The 17,908-nt window shown below is 52.3% G+C and overlaps 1 protein-coding gene across 1 annotated transcript in view; it reads right to left on the reverse strand.

Moving 5' to 3' along the window:
- The window catches only part of sptb (spectrin, beta, erythrocytic), a 25,459-nt gene extending 7,551 nt beyond the window's left edge, over positions 1-17,908 (reverse strand). Inside the window, exons 1-22 of the mRNA XM_068752275.1 lie at positions 17,859-17,908; positions 16,171-16,385; positions 11,247-11,398; positions 10,995-11,168; positions 10,061-10,158; positions 8,589-8,669; positions 8,392-8,507; positions 8,173-8,285; positions 7,916-8,103; positions 7,546-7,663; positions 5,753-5,911; positions 5,071-5,373; positions 4,856-5,006; positions 3,883-4,753; positions 3,677-3,814; positions 2,439-3,198; positions 2,081-2,283; positions 1,357-1,447; positions 1,105-1,251; positions 617-883; positions 247-471; positions 76-165 (exon numbers count right to left, since the gene is read on the reverse strand). Of these exons, the coding sequence (XP_068608376.1) occupies positions 76-165; positions 247-471; positions 617-883; positions 1,105-1,251; positions 1,357-1,447; positions 2,081-2,283; positions 2,439-3,198; positions 3,677-3,814; positions 3,883-4,753; positions 4,856-5,006; positions 5,071-5,373; positions 5,753-5,911; positions 7,546-7,663; positions 7,916-8,103; positions 8,173-8,285; positions 8,392-8,507; positions 8,589-8,669; positions 10,061-10,158; positions 10,995-11,168; positions 11,247-11,398; positions 16,171-16,318 (4,593 nt within the window). The 5' untranslated portion in view covers positions 16,319-16,385; positions 17,859-17,908. The remainder of the gene's footprint in view (positions 1-75; positions 166-246; positions 472-616; positions 884-1,104; positions 1,252-1,356; positions 1,448-2,080; positions 2,284-2,438; positions 3,199-3,676; positions 3,815-3,882; positions 4,754-4,855; positions 5,007-5,070; positions 5,374-5,752; positions 5,912-7,545; positions 7,664-7,915; positions 8,104-8,172; positions 8,286-8,391; positions 8,508-8,588; positions 8,670-10,060; positions 10,159-10,994; positions 11,169-11,246; positions 11,399-16,170; positions 16,386-17,858) is intronic.

The raw sequence follows: 17,908 nt of genomic DNA on the forward strand, positions 1-17,908 counted from the left end.
GATGGGGATGATGGGGATGATGATGATGATGATGATGATCGACTTTTACAGCTAAAATGGAGAATCGCTTCTCACCTGGTTCTTCTTCAGCAACATTTGCACCGTTTGCAGGTTGGCTCCGTGTTCTTTTGACGTCGCCAGGGGCAACCTCTCCCCGATCCACAGCTATAGGAGAAGAGAACTCGGCTGCCTTTCTTCTTTTAAAGCACTCTTGAGTTTCTGTGTTCGGATCCGGTCCGTGCTCACCAGCTCGTCGGCCAGGTCTCTGTGGAGCTGCTGGACGGCCTTGGCGGCCTCCAGTTTTCCCTTACGCTGTGCCAGCGGCGTGAGGAGCTGCTGGAAGTCCCTCTGCAGGGCCTGGTGCTCCGCCTCCATCTCCGGCTGGTCCTCCCTGGCGCTGCCGTGCTTCCTGATGCCCTCCTGAAGCTCCTCCAGCTCCCGCCCACGGTCACGCACCTGATTCTCCATCATCTTGTAAAAGAGTCAGATTGCATGACCGTGATGCTGCGCTACAAAGGCTAACTGCAGTAAAACATCAGCTCTGCAGCTGCAGGCCGGCGTGGAGTCGCCACGCCGCTCCAGATGAACTAGGACTCGGTCACCAGAGGTCACAGACCTGATGCTTCTTGAGCAGGATGTTGGCGTTGGTCAGGTCTTTGACCTCCTCGTCTCCGTTCTGGAGCTGACGCTGCAGCTCGCCGAGCCACTTCTTCATGTCCGCCAGGCTCTGGTCGAGGAGCTCCGTGCGGTTGGCGTGGAGCAGCAGCCGGGCCTTCTCCTGGGTGCTGGACTCCAGCTTGTCCCACAGCTCGTGGAGTTCGGCCACACGCTCATCCACAATCGGAGAGAACTCCGGTTTGGCTTCCTTGAGCTCCTGACCGTCCTGAAAGAATGTAAGAAAATATCAGCTGTGATTTTAAAAAGGAAGGACGACTCCAAAAATGACGTTAGCACAGCTTTATGCTAATGTGTTTGATCACAACTCGAAGTCCTTTATGATTTATTATGACATTTTAGAGTAATCTCTTTCATCTTGGAGATGTTTCCATCCATCCGGAGCTGCGTTGAGGGTTAGCCTGCCGTGGCTATCGTCCCGCCACCGACCTGCTCGACTTTGCCCAGCCAGTCCTCGTTGGCGCCCAGCTCGGCCATGAAGGCCTGGAGCTTCAGCCACTTGCTGTGGAGGTTTCTGGCCTCGTCGTACGACGTATCCTGAGCCGTCAGCATCTTCTCGTTGATCCACAGAGCGAGCTGCAGCCGGAGGAGGAAGATCAAACAGAGCTTTCGTCCAAAGAGGACCCAGAAACACGTCGATTGATGTCATCGCCGATCACATGACCGACAGGGTGCACTAACGTCGTTGGTGATCTGCAGGAAGTACTGCAGGGCTCGGTTCTCTCGGAGCTTCTCTGACACCTCCTGGGCTCTTCTTTTGTTCTGAACGTTCCTGAAGGTCAGAACAGAGAAGGTTCATCGCTGGATCGGTAAAGTCTCCGGATCAGTTCAGAACAACAGGATGAAAAGCTTCAAGATCGCCGATTCGCTTCTTTCACTGTCAATCAAAAAGGGATCCTGCCTCAGACAGATCATCCGGTGGGCGGGACAAAGCCCAGCCCACCTACACTTCCCCCCTAAAGGGCCGTGGTGCTGCGGGGATGCACGAGGAGGAAGTCGTGCACGTCCTCTGCCGGAGATGCGCTGCGTATGGCGTCACTACGTACATTTGGTCCTGTGAGCTTTCACACTGCGTACGAAACGAACCGAGACCAACGTTTTCAGGCGGACGAGCTTAGTCTAAAAACGTCCTGGCTAATGTTTCAATGGTTTCCTTAGTAACTTGAGGAGGCCGCTGCTCCTTCAGCCGATCGACTTCCCAGGTGAGACGATTGCACAGGATGGAGATGTGACATTTTGGCACTGTTGTATGTGCGATACACAACAGCAGGTTCTATGAAGTAGCAGCTGACTCAAAGAAGAAGAAAACATAATAATTCTGTTTATTATCACCTAACCCGGCTGAAATCACTTCCTGTTTGAGTATCGCCTTCATGGAACGAATGGTGAAGTCGACGTGACTGACCTGTCTCGAATCGAGTCCATCGTGTCCTGGACCTTCACGGAGTGCAGGTTGTTGCTCTCCACCAGCTGCTGTCCGGCCTGCAGAGCGCCATTGATCTTGTCCTCATTGGCCTCCGTGGTGGTCACGAAGTCCTCGTGCTTCTTCAAAGCTTGCTCTGCTCCAGCCAAGGTGTCGGCTTTGGCTACGTGGGCCAAGGTGTACTCCTGACAGAACGACAGGGTGAAGGTAGTCAGACCTTCGGAGAGGATGTGAAACATGTGGAGTGCTACCTGACCCCCCTGCATTCCAGCATGGACACTACGTTCCTTTTAAATACCTGCAGCATCTCCAACCTGCCGTTGTAAAGCTGAAACGGTACCTGGTTGTTGAGGGCGGCCTCCACGGCCTTGCCGTCCCTCATGAATCGCTGGAAGCCCAAACCCTGGTCCAGGAATGCCTTCTGACTGTCCCACATCTTCTGCAGCTCATACCAACCGCGGTCCATCCCCTTCAACCTCTGCTCCAGCTGCTGGTACTGGGGGTCGTCCTCCTGGCCCTGGGTGACCCGGGCACCGGTGTCCCTCACACAGCGATAGTCCTCCTCGTGGTCGTTGATGTCGTCATGCAGCTCGTCATGTAGGCGGAGCTGTTCCTCCACCTCTGGCAGCGTGGCGGGGGTTTCCTCTGAAGCCACGGCCTTCTGGCTTCTAAAAAGCCAGGACTGGAAGTCGTCCATGTCTTGGAGGAAGGTCTGCAACTTGCTCACCTCGCCCAAAGAGTCCTCTCTGTCTTTCAGTGTCTTTCTCAGCGTGTCCCAGACGGTGTCTAGCGCTCGTCTGCGAGCGAGGATGTCTTTGGCGTTCTCTGGCTGGTCTTCAGCCAGCTGGTCAGCCTCTTTCCTCAGGAAGTTCAGCTTGGTTTCGATGGCAGCCAGGTCTCGCTCCATGCCGAACAGTTTCCTCTGGATGGTCATGACGGCTGCCAGGTCGCTGCCCAGCCCCTGCGTGGATCCGATGACGCGGGTCTTGTCTCGGATCCACGAGTCTGTCTCGTCACACTCCAGCACGTAGTTGTTGAGGCCGATGGCAGAGCCGACTTTGTGGTTTTTCTCTTCCACCGAAGCCTTGAAGGCCTCCCACCTGGAATATAGTCACAATTACGACGGCCCAGAACTCTCTGAAGCAGCGAGCTGCGTTAGGCTGTAACGTTTGATGTCACTTAAACCCGCCCGCCCCCTGATTGGCTGACGTACCGGGCCCAGCCCACGGATCCTGATAGCTGCTTCCTCCGGTAGCATTTGACACGGGGGTGGAGATGGGCTGGGGGAACGGCTTCCTGCCCTTCCCATAGAGGCGGTAACTCGCACTGTTCTGTTTGTGGATCCGGTTATTGCGATTGACTCGTCTATTTTTACCGCGTGCCCGATGGGGGGGGGCCTAGTGCTCCACTTTCTACTTTATGTTTCACGATTGCACCGGAAGAATTCCTACTTTGTGAATCCGTTCACTGGCGATGGTGAATAAAGCGATTCTGAAAATAAAGATGGCTGACTTTGTTTGTTGTATTCTTCAGGTGTACTAACGGACTCGTGACACGCGTGTTAAACAGATAACCCACTTCGTATCGAGGCGTGTCCGGCAGTCGTTGGCCTCTTTGGTGCGGGGGTGGCGGCTCTCCTCCAGCCGTGTCACGGCTTGGTTGACGTCGTTCTTTCGGGCCTGGACGTGGACCATGTCCTGAGCCAGAATGCGGAGCCTGAAACGAGATGAGGGCTTGTTTAGGTCTCAGCGATTCAAGTCATTTTAATGTTCTGCTCTGGGTACCTGTTTTGTACCACCTCCAGGTCCTCCAGGTTGTCCGGCACCTCTAACCGCACCAACCACGTCTCCTTCTGGCCCATCCAGAGCTCACAGGCATCCGTCTCGCTGAAGGTGGTGTAAAGCGCCGTGGCATCGTCAAGCTTATCCTGCCTCAGGTCAGCCAGAGACACGAGGTCCGTGTACAGGTCCTTGACGTCTTTCAGCCGTTTCTGGATATCGGGGGTGTTCTGCAGCTCCTCGGGTAGGGCGTCGGCTTGTTTGGACAGCGTGTCCACGTTGGTGCCGTTCTGGACGGCTTCGTTCCTGAGGTCGTTGTGCTTCTTCAGCAGCCGTTGGGTGGTGTACTCGTCGTGACCTACGTCATCGCTGCTCATCTTCCTCTTGGCGTCCAGGAGCCATGTCTTGAGCTCATCAGCATCTCCCTGAAACTGGAAAAAGCTTTGCGTGTCGTGGAGGTTTTGTTTCCGGAAGTCAGCCAGCTCCTCCAGCTGCTGCCACTGCCCCCCGATGTCATCCATACGTTCCTGGACCTTTGGTGAGCCAAAGTGTTTGGCCTGGATCATCTTTTCTCCTTCAGCCAGGATGTTCCCGAGGCCGGCGCGGCGAGCTGTGAGCTCGTCCTCGAAGGCGTCGCGTTTGCTCTGGAGCAGCAGCACGCTCGTCAGGTCCTTGCCGTAATCTAGAGAGGAAAAGATGTGCTCCTTTTCTCTGATCCAGCTCTCCAGCTCCGTCAGCTCCCACAGGAAGTTCCAGAAGCAACGGGATTGCTGCAGGCGAGCTTTCCGCTGGGCCACCAGCGCACACAACTCCTGGTAACACAGCTCCAGGTGCTGCACCCTATCACGGATCACCTGGGGGTCACATGGCTTGTAGGCTGCAAAAGAAAACAATTACTTGTACATTTCTTATTTCTACTGGTTCCTGCATGTTTTTAACTGCCAGACCTGCTCCTAAGAGCAAAGGTTTAATTCCGTACTATCTCCATCGGCGAACTTGAGAGCGGCGGCGCCGGTGCTCTGGACCCCGTCCGCCTGCAGAGCGATGTCGTTCTCTAGCAGAGCGTGTTTCTGCAACAGGTCTTCCACTTCCAGCAAGTGTTTCCCAAAGTCAGGGGACAGAAGTCGAGCCTAAAGCGAGGGGACGACAGTTCAGTCTCCAGAACCAAACGCCATCAGCTGATATCTTCTGCACCTTCATGTCTTCCATCCAGCTGATGATGTGTAGCATCTCCTGGAAGATCCTCTGCAAGGTCAGGTTCTTCTCCAGGCGAATCCTCCGGGCCTTCAGCAGCTCCTGCAGGTAGTCCCACAGGCGCAGGACGTTGTCTCTCTTCACATCGATGCGTTTGGAGTCGTGGTATCGCTCAGACTCCAGCTCCTCTGAGCTCTCCACCAAGGCCTGGACGCGCTGCTCGTACGCAGCGATGTCCGTCTCGATGGCGTCGTGTTTCTTCTTCGCCGCCTCCACTGCTGGCAGGTCGTAGCCGAAGTTATCCTGAGGAGAGAACAGAGGCCACGCCTCCATTTTACCTCGAATGCTGAATCTTCAACGATCAATCGGACAGAGGAGTGATCGGTGATTTTAAATTCACTTCCTCGTCCTTGCTCTTGGCTCAGCAGTGGCTCCACGGTTTGGACCTTGGGCCGGGAAGCGGAGAAGTCCACCAGGTCGCCGGCTCGAGTCCCGGCTCAGACTAAATGTGGAGTGTGGGCTGGTGGCGGTAGAGGGGCCAGTCTGCCTCCAGAGCACCGTCGAGGTACCCTTGAGCAAGGCACTGTCCCCTCAACTGCTCCAGATGTGCCTTCACCCTATTCCCTCTTTTACAGACGCACCTGAGATTGGCCACCAGGTACCAGTAAATAGGACGCCTCACCTGAGACACCAGCCTCTGGTTCTCCAGCAGCCACGCCTCCCTCATGGCCACCTTTCTGTCGAACCTCCTCGCTGTCTGCTCCAGCTTCTCCTGCCTGATCAACTCGTCTCTCAGGACACGCTCCCGCTCGTGCTCCGCCCCCTCCAGGTGCTCCCATGCCTGCAAATGCACCATCAGATGTGAAGACCTCAGGTGGACGCCGGTTACACACACTAGTGACGCCGGTTACACGCTAGTGACGCCGGTTACACGCTAGTGACGCCGGTTACACGCTAGTGACGCCGGTTACACACGCTAGTGACGCCGGTTACACGCTAGTGACGCCGGTTACACGCTAGTGACGCCGGTTACACGCTATTGACGCCGGTTACACGCTAGTGACGCCGGTTACACGCTAGTGACGCCGGTTACACGCTAGTGACGCCGGTTACACGCTATTGACGCCGGTTACACGCTAGCGACGCCGGTTACACGCTAGCGACGCCGGTTACACGCTAGCGACGCCGGTTACACGCTAGCGACGCCGGTTACACGCTAGCGACGCCGGTTACACGCTGGCGACGCCGGTTACACGCTGGCGACGCCGGTTACACGCTAGTGACGCCGGTCACACGCTAGTGACGCCGGTCACACGCTAGTGACGCCGGTCACTGGCTATTGACGCCGGTTACACGCTAGTGACGCCGGTTACACGCTAGTGACGCCGGTTACACGCTAGTGACGCCGGTTACACGCTATTGACGCCGGTCACACGCTAGTGACGCCGGTCACACGCTAGTGACGCCGGTTACACGCTATTGACGCCGGTTACACGCTATTGACGCCGGTTACACGCTAGTGACGCCGGTCACACGCTATTGACGCCGGTTACACGCTAGTGACGCCAGTTACACGCTAGTGACGCCGGTTACACGCTATTGACGCCGGTTACACGCTAGTGACGCCGGTTACAGATTAGTGACGCCGGTTACACGCTAGTGACGCCGGTTACACGCTATTGACGCCGGTTACACGCTAGTGACGCCGGTTACACGCTATTGACGCCGGTTACACGCTAGTGACGCCGGTTACACGCTCGTGACGCCGGTTACACGCTCGTGACGCCGGTTACACGCTCGTGACGCCGGTTACACGCTATTGACGCCGGTTACACGCTAGTGACGCCGGTTACACGCTAGTGACGCCGGTTACACGCTAGTGACGCCGGTTACACGCTAGTGACGCCGGTTACACACTATTGACGCTGGTTACACGCTAGTGACGCCGGTTACACACTATTGACGCTGGTTACACACTCGTGACGCCGGTTACACACTCGTGACACCGGTTACAGATTAGTGACGCCGGTTACACGCTAGTGACGCCGGTTACACGCTAGTGACGCCGGTTACACGCTAGTGACGCCGGTTACACGCTCGTGACGCCGGTTACACGCTCGTGACGCCGGTTACACACTCGTGACGCCAGTTACAGATTAGTGATGCCGGTTACACGCTATTGATGCCGGTTACACGCTAGTGACGCCGGTTACACGCTAGTGACGCCGGTTACACACTATTGACGCTGGTTACACACTCGTGACGCCGGTTACACACTCGTGACGCCGGTTACAGATTAGTGACGCCGGTTACACGCTAGTGACGCCGGTTACAGATTAGTGACGCCGGTTACAGATTAGTGACGCCGGTTACACGCTAGTGACGCCGGTTACACGCTAGTGACGCCGGTTACACGCTCGTGACGCCGGTTACACACTCGTGAGATGAAAGGTATAACAGGACTGCCTCTCTGACCCGGTTGATATCTGCGACCAGGGCCCCCTCCTTCGGTGTGTAGACCCTCTGGTTGTTGGACCTCATTCGGCTCTGTATGGTGAACAGCAGCACCTCGAGGTTTCCTTTCTCCTGGAACCTGAATGTCACATGAACACAGGATGTACATTTACTGAACATCAAACCACTCCGATCAATCACTGAGTAATCTGAGATACAAAAGATTCATTTTTCTATTATTGATAACTTAACTTTTCTTTTCCATCATGAGATAATATTTCTCCAATTTGTCTGAGAATAGTGTTATGATCTATGAGTGTGTGTCGGGTGCAACACGCCCTGATGTTGATCCTGGTGTGCTGATCCGATCTGGTTCTTGGCTCAAACTCACTTGGGCGGCTTCTCCACAGTGCGGTAGGTGTTGAAGGCCTGAAGCTGCTGCTGGACGCCGCTCAGAGAGTTTGTCAGTTTGCGGTTGTTCAGCACAACGATGGTCTGTTCAATCCACGTCAGCAGATCCAACGCCAGCGTCTCGTACTTAGCGATCATCATCCCTATCTCGATGGCGTGGTCCAGAACCTGAGGTAGGAGGTCAAACAGGAGGCATGAGGGAACCTGATTTCAACAGGGCGGCATCTTTTTTATCACCTTCCCGACTCTCTTGCCCTCGACGGCGAGCTGCTTCATCTTGGAGAAGTAGTGGTAAAACGCCACAACGTATGTGATGATGGACTTCTCATCCGGGTTCTCCGTGAACACATCTAAAAATCAAAATGCCACACAGGTTGTTTACGCAGACGGCGACATCTTTGAGGTCACAAACATTCAGTTGTGCACGGTGGGGGCGGGACCTCACCGATGACTCACCTTCTGGGTCCAACAGCTTGGTCACGCCCAGCTTCTGTTCTGCCACGTTAAAGGCATTCTGGAGGTTGTGGGTCGGGTTGGACCTCTTCAGAGTGTTATAGTCAACCAGGTCCGGTCTGAGAGGGAGAGATGGACAGAATAAGGAGACGGATGAGAGAATTAGCTGACGCTGTGAGTGCGTTTCCATCCGTTCTTACCGGTGTTTGTGTATGAGAGCGTTGAAGGCCATCCCGTCCTTCCAGCAGGAGGTGAAGTTTGTGATGTTCACATTGGAATACCTGGAAAAAGCCCAGCATGAACATGAAGCAAACATCGGAGCATATTCGGCTTTAAATCAGTGGCAGGGACCAGCTCTGCTGCGCCGGGGACGATGAAGAGTTCCCGGAGCAGCAGTGTCTTCCCCAAAAAGTGTTCAACATTCCAACAAGACTGAGAGGAGTAAACAAGTAACACCTTCTTGAGTAAAGTGGAAAGAAGAAGCTACAGTAAGCAGCAGCCCGTTAGCTTAGGTTAGCCTGAAGGCGAGAAAAAGGGGACAACAGCTAGCCAAAAGAACGAGATTGTCCGACTCGCACCTGAACAAAGGCGGGGGTCATGTGATTGCCGGCGTTAGTCTGTCCGTCTGGAGAAAGATAACTCAAAAGTTTCTGGACGGACCTTGATGAACATTTCAGGAAATGCCCTCTTGTGGCCACTTGTGGAATAAAACCCTAATTATTTTATTTAATGCTTATATGTGCACATTTATTCAGTGAAACGCTTCTGCTGCTCACAGAAGCGTTCACATGCTGCCCTCCTGTGGCAAATTGTGGAATAAACCCCTAATTATTATTTAATTTTAATATGTGCATATTTATTCAGTGAAACGCTTCTGCTGCTCACAGAAGCGTTCACATGCTGCCCTCTTGTGGCCACTTGTGGAATAAACCCCTAATTATTATTTAATTTTAATATGTGCATATTTATTCAGTGAAACGCTTCTGCTGCTCACAGAAGCGTTCACATGCTGCCCTCTTGTGGCCACTTGTGGAATAAACCCCTAATTATTATTTAATTTTAATATGTGCATATTTATTCAGTGAAACGCTTCTGCTGCTCACAGAAGCGTTCACTGCTGCCCTCTTGTGGCCACTTGTGGAATAAACCCCTAATTGTTTTATTTAATGTTAATATGTGCATATTTATTAAGTGAAACACTTATGGACAGACACATTTCTCTATACTCCTGTCGCTTTCTGTAACTTCTTGAAGAAGAGAGTAGTTGCCAGCGCGAGAGATTGCAGAGGCCCGATGATCACTCATCGAACATATTTTTGTTGTCATACTGTACTTCAGCTATTCCTTGGAGAAAATCATCCTTTACAGTTTTAGGTTCAAATGTATTCCAGAATTTCAGATTATAATTATACAAAAATGAAAAAAAAATCTAATGATTTCTCCAGGTTAGATTAAAACATGGAGACTTGATTACGGGCATCATGAAATATTTTTACTTAATACTTCAACTGTGTTTGTCACTGATCTTGCATTTGCTTTGCAGTTTATAAATGTCTGGCCATATAAAACAGACAGTATTTTTAACCTGCAAAAGAATTTACATCTGATTTCAGAAGTGGAACAAGAATTCTTAAAGGACAGCTCGGCGATAAAAGTCACGCTTCCCACTCACCCTGCAGTTTTCATTTGGCACCAGAGGAGAAGAGCATCCTTGGCTGAGCGCGTCTCCTTCTGGTCCGCCCGACCCGTCTCCACAACAATGTCCTGGATCTGATAAACAGGAAGCACAGCTGAAACCCGGCTAACGACTAAGGGAAATCAAACCAGAATCTTTCAGAAAGCAGACGTGGAAATTAACTTATCTATACAACACCTCTTTTATTCCATTTTACAGACAGATTAGGAGGTTTTCATTTAAACTAATCTCATGTTTATGGTGAACAGTCTTTGCAAACTGGATTCCCGCTAATCCAGACGTTAGCTTCTGCTCATAAAGTGGGGGTAGTTATCAGAAATCTTCCCACATTGGGCCAGTAATCAGAGCAATGGTGGGACACGAGGGAAGGGGACGAAATTGAGCCGTCTTTGGTCCTAGTTTACGCCAACAGATAAGATCCTGACAGAACCCATTTCTCTAATTCCCTTGAATAATGGAGGAGGCCACACTGTTTGAACTAACATCTAAAAATAACAGTGCTGCTGTCAAATTAAAAATAAATATATGCCATCCAGAATGATAAGAGTCAAACAGATGAGATGCTGTGCATCCAACAGCAGGGACTCGAAGGCATCGCATTCAGGATGAAAACAGGACCAGCTTGTTTCCATGGACACGTAGACTAAAGGCAGTTATTTTAAATTGTTATTATGTTATTATGCACAAATTAACGAAGCTCTGATTTCAGGATCTGTCGGCCTCGTCGTGATGTCATCTCTGAAGACTGAAGCCGCACTACATTCATTGATTAGTTAACTATTGTGTATTCATTCGTCATGAATTATCTTTTCACTTGAGCTGAAACAAATAGTAAACCTTAAATAGCTAATAAGAACCAAAACATCTTCAGCTTCTGATGATGAGGAGAGTTCACGTCAACCATCTCTACCTGGAAGCGGAGGATGATGGTCCAGATGAGGCCGAGGATGAGGCGATGGTTCCCATCGACGATATCGTGGGAACCCATGTTCTCCAGATGGACCCTCTGTTCTCTGAGGAACTGCAGAGCCTTGTCGACGTTCTCCAAACAGTGGATGCGCATCCGGCCTTTAGTGGGTTTAGGCTGGAGGCAGGAATATAAAGAGAGAGGGATGAAAAACAAACGAGGAGAAAAGCAAACGGGTCAGGATTGACTCCTCACCAGCCGTTCACCAGAGAGAACCTCCAGCAGTTTGATGAGCATCCGTCCGTCCCGCAGGTCCAGGTAGAGGTCGGGGGTGCGGCAGCCGACCCGGGACAGCATGGAGTTGACCCATTTAGTGAAGGTCTTCTTCTGGACCGCTTCACGCTCGTCTGACGGAGGTGAGACAGAAGACGACTCACGACTAGTTCAACATTCAGAAGAGAACAACCGCCGTGCTCAAGGGCACCTCGGACAGACAGCGATCACACAACCGCTGTGCTCAAGGGCACCTCGGACAGACAGCGATCACACAACCGCCGTGCTCAAGGGCACCTCGGACAGACAGCGATCACACAACCGCCGTGCTCAAGGGCACCTCGGACAGACAGCGATCACACAACCGCTGTGCTCAAGGGCACCTCGGACAGACAGCGATCACACAACCGCCGTGCTCAAGGGCACCTCGGACAGACAGCAATCACACAACCGCTGTGCTCAAGGGCACCTCGGACAGACAGCGATCACACAACCGCCGTGCTCAAGGGCACCTCGGACAGACAGCAATCACACAACCGCTGTGCTCAAGGGCACCTCGGACAGACAGCGATCACACAACCGCCGTGCTCAAGGGCACCTCGGACAGACAGCAATCACACAACCGCTGTGCTCAAGGGCACCTCGGACAGACAGCGATCACACAACCGCTGTGCTCAAGGGCACCTCAGGCAGACAGCAATCACACAACCGCTGTGCTCAAGGGCACCTCAGGCAGACAGCAATCACACAACCGCTGTGCTCAAGGGCACCTCGGACAGACAGCGATCACACAACCGCCGTGCTCAAGGGCACCTCGGACAGACAGCAATCACACAACCGCTGTGCTCAAGGGCACCTCGGACAGACAGCGATCACACAACCGCCGTGCTCAAGGGCACCTCGGACAGACAGCGATCACACAACCGCCGTGCTCAAGGGCACCTCGGACAGACAACGATCACACAACCGCCGTGCTCAAGGGCACCTCAGGCAGACAGCAATCACACAACCGCCGTGCTCAAGGGCACCTCGGACAGACAGCGATCACACAACCGCCGTGCTCAAGGGCACCTCGGACAGACAGCGATCACACAACCGCTGTGCTCAAGGGCACCTCGGACAGACAGCGATCACACAACCGCCGTGCTCAAGGGCACCTCGGACAGACAGCGATCACACAACCGCTGTGCTCAAGGGCACCTCGGACAGACAGCGATCACAAGGTGAAATGATTTTGTCACACCAGGTGGACACAGTCAACTTATTGAAAGCTATGCCTTTTTCAAAAACCCAATGTTCTGAATTAATTCTCAGGACGTCCCGTCACAGAGGCTGGTGCAAACGGACGGGCAACACAAGCCGAATGAAGAGGAAGCCGTCTTCGTGAGGCTCTTCAGACATCACGGTAAGCTTCCTGTTCAGTCTGTGGGATCTTGTTTTAGGGTGTTCTGCTTTATTTACTTCCTTTATTGTCATCTTTATTTGTCATTGAATGAAGTTCTTCAGTACCTGAACGTGTTTGAAGTTGAAACATCCCAACTGGCTGGGCCGTTTTCCCCACGGTGGGTACAACCGCGGATAATTAGGAGTCAAATGCAGCCAACGGCGCCGGGCTCAGCGCTGGAAGTCATCATAATAATGAACGATGCACATAGAACCCCCAAATAATCTGGATAATAATCTCCAGCAAAGCCTTCCTTCTGATCATCAAAGCTGCAAAGCGGTTTGCGGTGCGTGATGAGACATAAAAGCATTTCACTGAAGTCGCAAAAATATCTTAATGATCTTTAATTTATTCTACTTGGAAAATCAGAGGGAAAGGTGGTCGAAGCTTCTCTCCTTTCTGACCGGATGAACCATCAGGTCAACGATGTCGGTCGATAATCCAGCATACCAGCGAGACCCGTTTGTCTTTCTGCAGCGTATCCTCCCTCTTCTTCCTCATCTTCCTCTCCCTAATGCACTCCGGCCATTCGGGAGTTCAGGCAGACAGGAATACTGATCAGATAATAATGCGTAGGTCTTATGCAGAGCTTCACATCGTGAGGGACGCTGTCCTGCAGCATCTGTGTGAGACAGACATGAGGGACGCTGTCCTGCAGCATCTGTTTGAGACAGACGAGGGACGCTGTCCTGCAGCATCTGTGTGAGACAGACATGAGGGACGCTGTCCTGCAGCATCTGTGTGAGACAGACATGAGGGACGCTGTCCTGCAGCATCTGTGTGAGACAGACATGAGGGACGCTGTCCTGCAGCATCTGTGTGAGACAGACATGAGGGACGCTGTCCTGCAGCATCTGTTTGAGACAGACATGAGGGACGCCGTCCTGCAGCATCTGTTTGCTGATCTGACCCGAGATCAGATCGGGGCTGAAACTGATCCAAGAATCAGACTGATCTTCTAAAGTTCCTGATCTGGATCTTGGAAAAACCTTTCAGCAGTGAAATCGAGTTAAACTATCAGACTAATAATGATCCGGATTCTAGGGGCAGGTCCAGGAGTCACATGATGAGGGTCAGCCTCGAGGAGTGTGAGGTCCTCCTCGATGTTTGGGGCTGCAGGAGGAGGACACTGAGGATGATGAGGATAAGGGTGGGAGTCCCACGGGGTCCAGCGGGATGTGCCGGAGGGCGCCATTCCTCTCCAGGTGGTGTTCGGGCTCCTCCCGCTTCCTGCTTTGGACCCGGTGGACCGACGGGGTGCTCCTGCCCACCCGAGAAAGAGGGGCGTCCCTCTCCGGCGGGACCAACGGGAGGCGGGCAGCCTCCTTGGTGCCGCCACTCCGGGCTGGGGCTGGCTGATGGGGGCGGCGCGAAAGAGGCACGGGCTGCTCATGTTGACCCCCCCAAACACAAACAGCCTGGAGCTCTGGCTCTCTGTCCTCCTCCTCCTCCCTTCTTCCTCACTCCGTCCCGCCCACACCCTCCACTGATGACCCATGGTCTGGGGGGTTATATGAGGAGCGACCTCCACCTTCACTTTGTGCGCCTCCCTCTGGCAGGAAACGCTGATTGCATGACAGAAGCATCAACGCAACATGCTAACACAACAACACAACATCACCCACACAGAAGCATCAACGCAACATGCTAACACAACAACAACACAACATCACCCACACAGAAGCATCAACGCAACATGCTAACACAACAACAACACAACATCACCCACACAGAAGCATCAACGCAACATGCTAACACAACAACAACACAACATCACCCACACAGAAGCATCAACGCAACATGCTAAGACAACAACAACACAACATCACCCACACAGAAGCCTCAACGCAACATGCTAACACAACAACAACACAACATCACCCACACAGAAGCATCAACGCAACATGCTAACACAACAACAACACAACATCACCCACACAGAAGCATCAACGCAACATGCTAACACAACAACAACACAACATCACCCACACAGAAGCATCAACGCAACATGCTAACACAACAACAACACAACATCACCCACACAGAAGCATCAACGCAACATGCTAACACAACAACAACACAACATCACCCACACAGAAGCCTCAACGCAACATGCTAACACAACAACAACACAACATCACCCACACAGAAGCATCAACGCAACATGCTAACACAACAACAACACAACATCACCCACACAGAAGCATCAACGCAACATGCTAACACAACAACAACACAACATCACCCACACAGAAGCCTCAACGCAACATGCTAACACAACAACAACACAACATCACCCACACAGAAGCATCAACGCAACATGCTAACACAACAACAACACAACATCACCCACACAGAAGCATCAACGCAACATGCTAACACAACAACAACACAACATCACCCACACAGAAGCATCAACGCAACATGCTAACACAACAACAACACAACATCACCCACACAGAAGCCTCAACGCAACATGCTAACACAACAACAACACAACATCACCCACACAGAAGCATCAACGCAACATGCTAACACAACAACAACACAACATCACCCACACAGAAGCATCAACGCAACATGCTAACACAACAACAACACAACATCACCCACACAGAAGCATCAACGCAACATGCTAACACAACAACAACACAACATCACCCACACAGAAGCCTCAACGCAACATGCTAACACAACAACAACACAACATCACCCACACAGAAGCATCAACGCAACATGCTAACACAACAACAACACAACATCACCCACACAGAAGCATCAACGCAACATGCTAACACAACAACAACACAACATCACCCACACAGAAGCATCAACGCAACATGCTAACACAACAACAACACAACATCACCCACACAGAAGCATCAACGCAACATGCTAACACAACAACAACACAACATCACCCACACAGAAGCATCAACGCAACATGCTAACACAACAACAACACAACATCACCCACACAGAAGCATCAACGCAACATGCTAACACAACAACAACACAACATCACCCACACAGAAGCCTCAATCGCCTAAAGTAACACGAGCTGCCTGCAGGGGGAGGAGCTATCGTCACCATCTGGATTACCGGATCCCGTTTAAAAACCGAACCGATCAGATCCATTAAATACTTTTATAGTGAATAAATGAATACATTAAGCTCCTCCTCCACCGAGCTTTTTACTCGTTCTGGCCCTCCCCTTCAGAAGCTATTTAAACAGACTATTTATAACCCCCCCCCCCCCCGGCTCCCCTTCAGAAGCTATTTAAACAGACTATTTATAACCCCCCCCCCCTCCACAGGTGGGGGGGGGGCCCCACCAGGAATGCCAGAGATGCGGACTATGGACAGCCGGGAAACTGTCCAGACCGCTCTGATGTGTCAGGACGCCAGGGGGCGAGGAGACCCTCAGCTCCTTGGTGGGGGGGGGGCAGCACATCCACTCACCTGCGAGGGCCTTGATGCGGGAGCGCTCAAAGAGCCGGGCGGAGCTGTTGTCGTTGTCCAGCCCCTCGCCACAGAGGTCGAAGCGGGCGTTGATGTGGCTGTACTGCTGCGTGATCTCCGCGTTGTCGAAGTCCGTGGTGGATGTCATGGCGGGCGGGGGAGGGGCCGCCAATCCTCAGGTGCTTTGAAATGGGTGAAGGGCGCTGCAGGTGGACCTAAGCAGGCAGGAGACGAGTCAATAATACGATACGTTGTCTGACAATTCGTCAATCGCTGACATGACAGATACACCTGTCAGGTGAGTCTCAGGTATCGTTTCACACATCTGCACCTCCTGACCTCCATTTTGTGTCTTTGGCGGTGGTTTTCTGTGCGGGATGGCGGTTGAGCCGCTCAGATAGTCCTATCGGGCAGCGCCACGGCTGCGTTATCAGAACTCACAAGGGGGGGCGCGTTCTCGTAGCGACGCAGCTCACGTAGCTTCAGCGAGCGTGCGTGCGTGCGTGCGTGCGTGCGTGCGTGCGTGCGACGAGGGAAACTCATCTCCACAGAGTAGAAAAACGGGCGTGACCTCATGCGGGGCCGACATTGAAAGCAAATGTTCTGTTTTCGAGAACACTTCCTGTTAGCATGATGCTAAGTTGTAGAATTAAGGGTTGCCCTAACTGAGAAATGAAGACATGAAATTCAATAATATTGGAAGTAATTCGTAATACTTTAAGGAAAAAAGTAAATATAGGAGTGAGAACACAATTTGAGGAGGAATAGACCTCCTCCGCTCCGGGGTCAGCGTCCCGGGTTCAAACGATGACGCCCTGCATGTCTCCGCTATCAGGCGCGTGCAGCAGGACGCTCCGCCCGACGCTCCGCCCGACGCTCCACCCGACGCTCCACCCGACGCTCCGCCCGACGCCGGGGTTCTCCTTATCGCCTCACACTCAGCCCGGACCTGAACCTCCTACAACCAGGCTCAGGAGGAACCTGCACCTCGTCTCCCGTTTCAGTCTTTTCAAATAAACAAACCCGTCAACTCAGAAACAATGCCGTCAGCCAATCAGAGTTCATGTCCATCTCACCTGCAGGAGCTGCTATTAAACAGCATGATTGGGTCTACCTGAGGTCCAGCTAGCTTAGAGACTGTTTACCTCTAAGGTACCTCCATGGACATGATGTCATCGTGGAAGGAGGAACGCCAAGGATTCAATCACTGGATCAGAACCCATTTTAATCCCAGCATTCTGGCTTTTATGACGTCACCGCTCCCTGCTCTCAACGGGGTCTATTACAGACCAGGGGTGGCCGAAACCATCTCTCCTCTCAGATTGGAGGCGTTGATCATTAAACCACCTGCAGCACGGCACAGGTTCGACGCCCCGCGAGACTAGATTGAGCATTTTAACGTGACATTTAAAACATTTACGTTAAAAAAACATAAGTTATCTGAAAACTTCCTTCGTGCAGGAACTTTTAGATCTGCGCACTTATCCACGTGCGGTGACGTCACTGTGCGCACTTTTAAAAGGCAAATGAAAATGTAATTTAGAATTGAAATCTTTCATGAATCAGCGGCGATGTGGATTTAAGGTTACCCGTTAAAACCACGTGGTCCAACAGGTGGTTCTGGAGAAACTCTGGGTGGTGACACAAGTTCGGCCTCAGATCAATAAGTGAACTTCATTTATACTCACGTGTCGTCCGGTTCGAGCCTGTTTGTCGTCTTCCTGCCAGTGAACCGGTT

Source organism: Brachionichthys hirsutus, chromosome 18, assembly GCF_040956055.1.
Source record: "Brachionichthys hirsutus isolate HB-005 chromosome 18, CSIRO-AGI_Bhir_v1, whole genome shotgun sequence".
In the NCBI taxonomy this organism is placed as follows: Eukaryota; Metazoa; Chordata; class Actinopteri; order Lophiiformes; family Brachionichthyidae; genus Brachionichthys; species Brachionichthys hirsutus.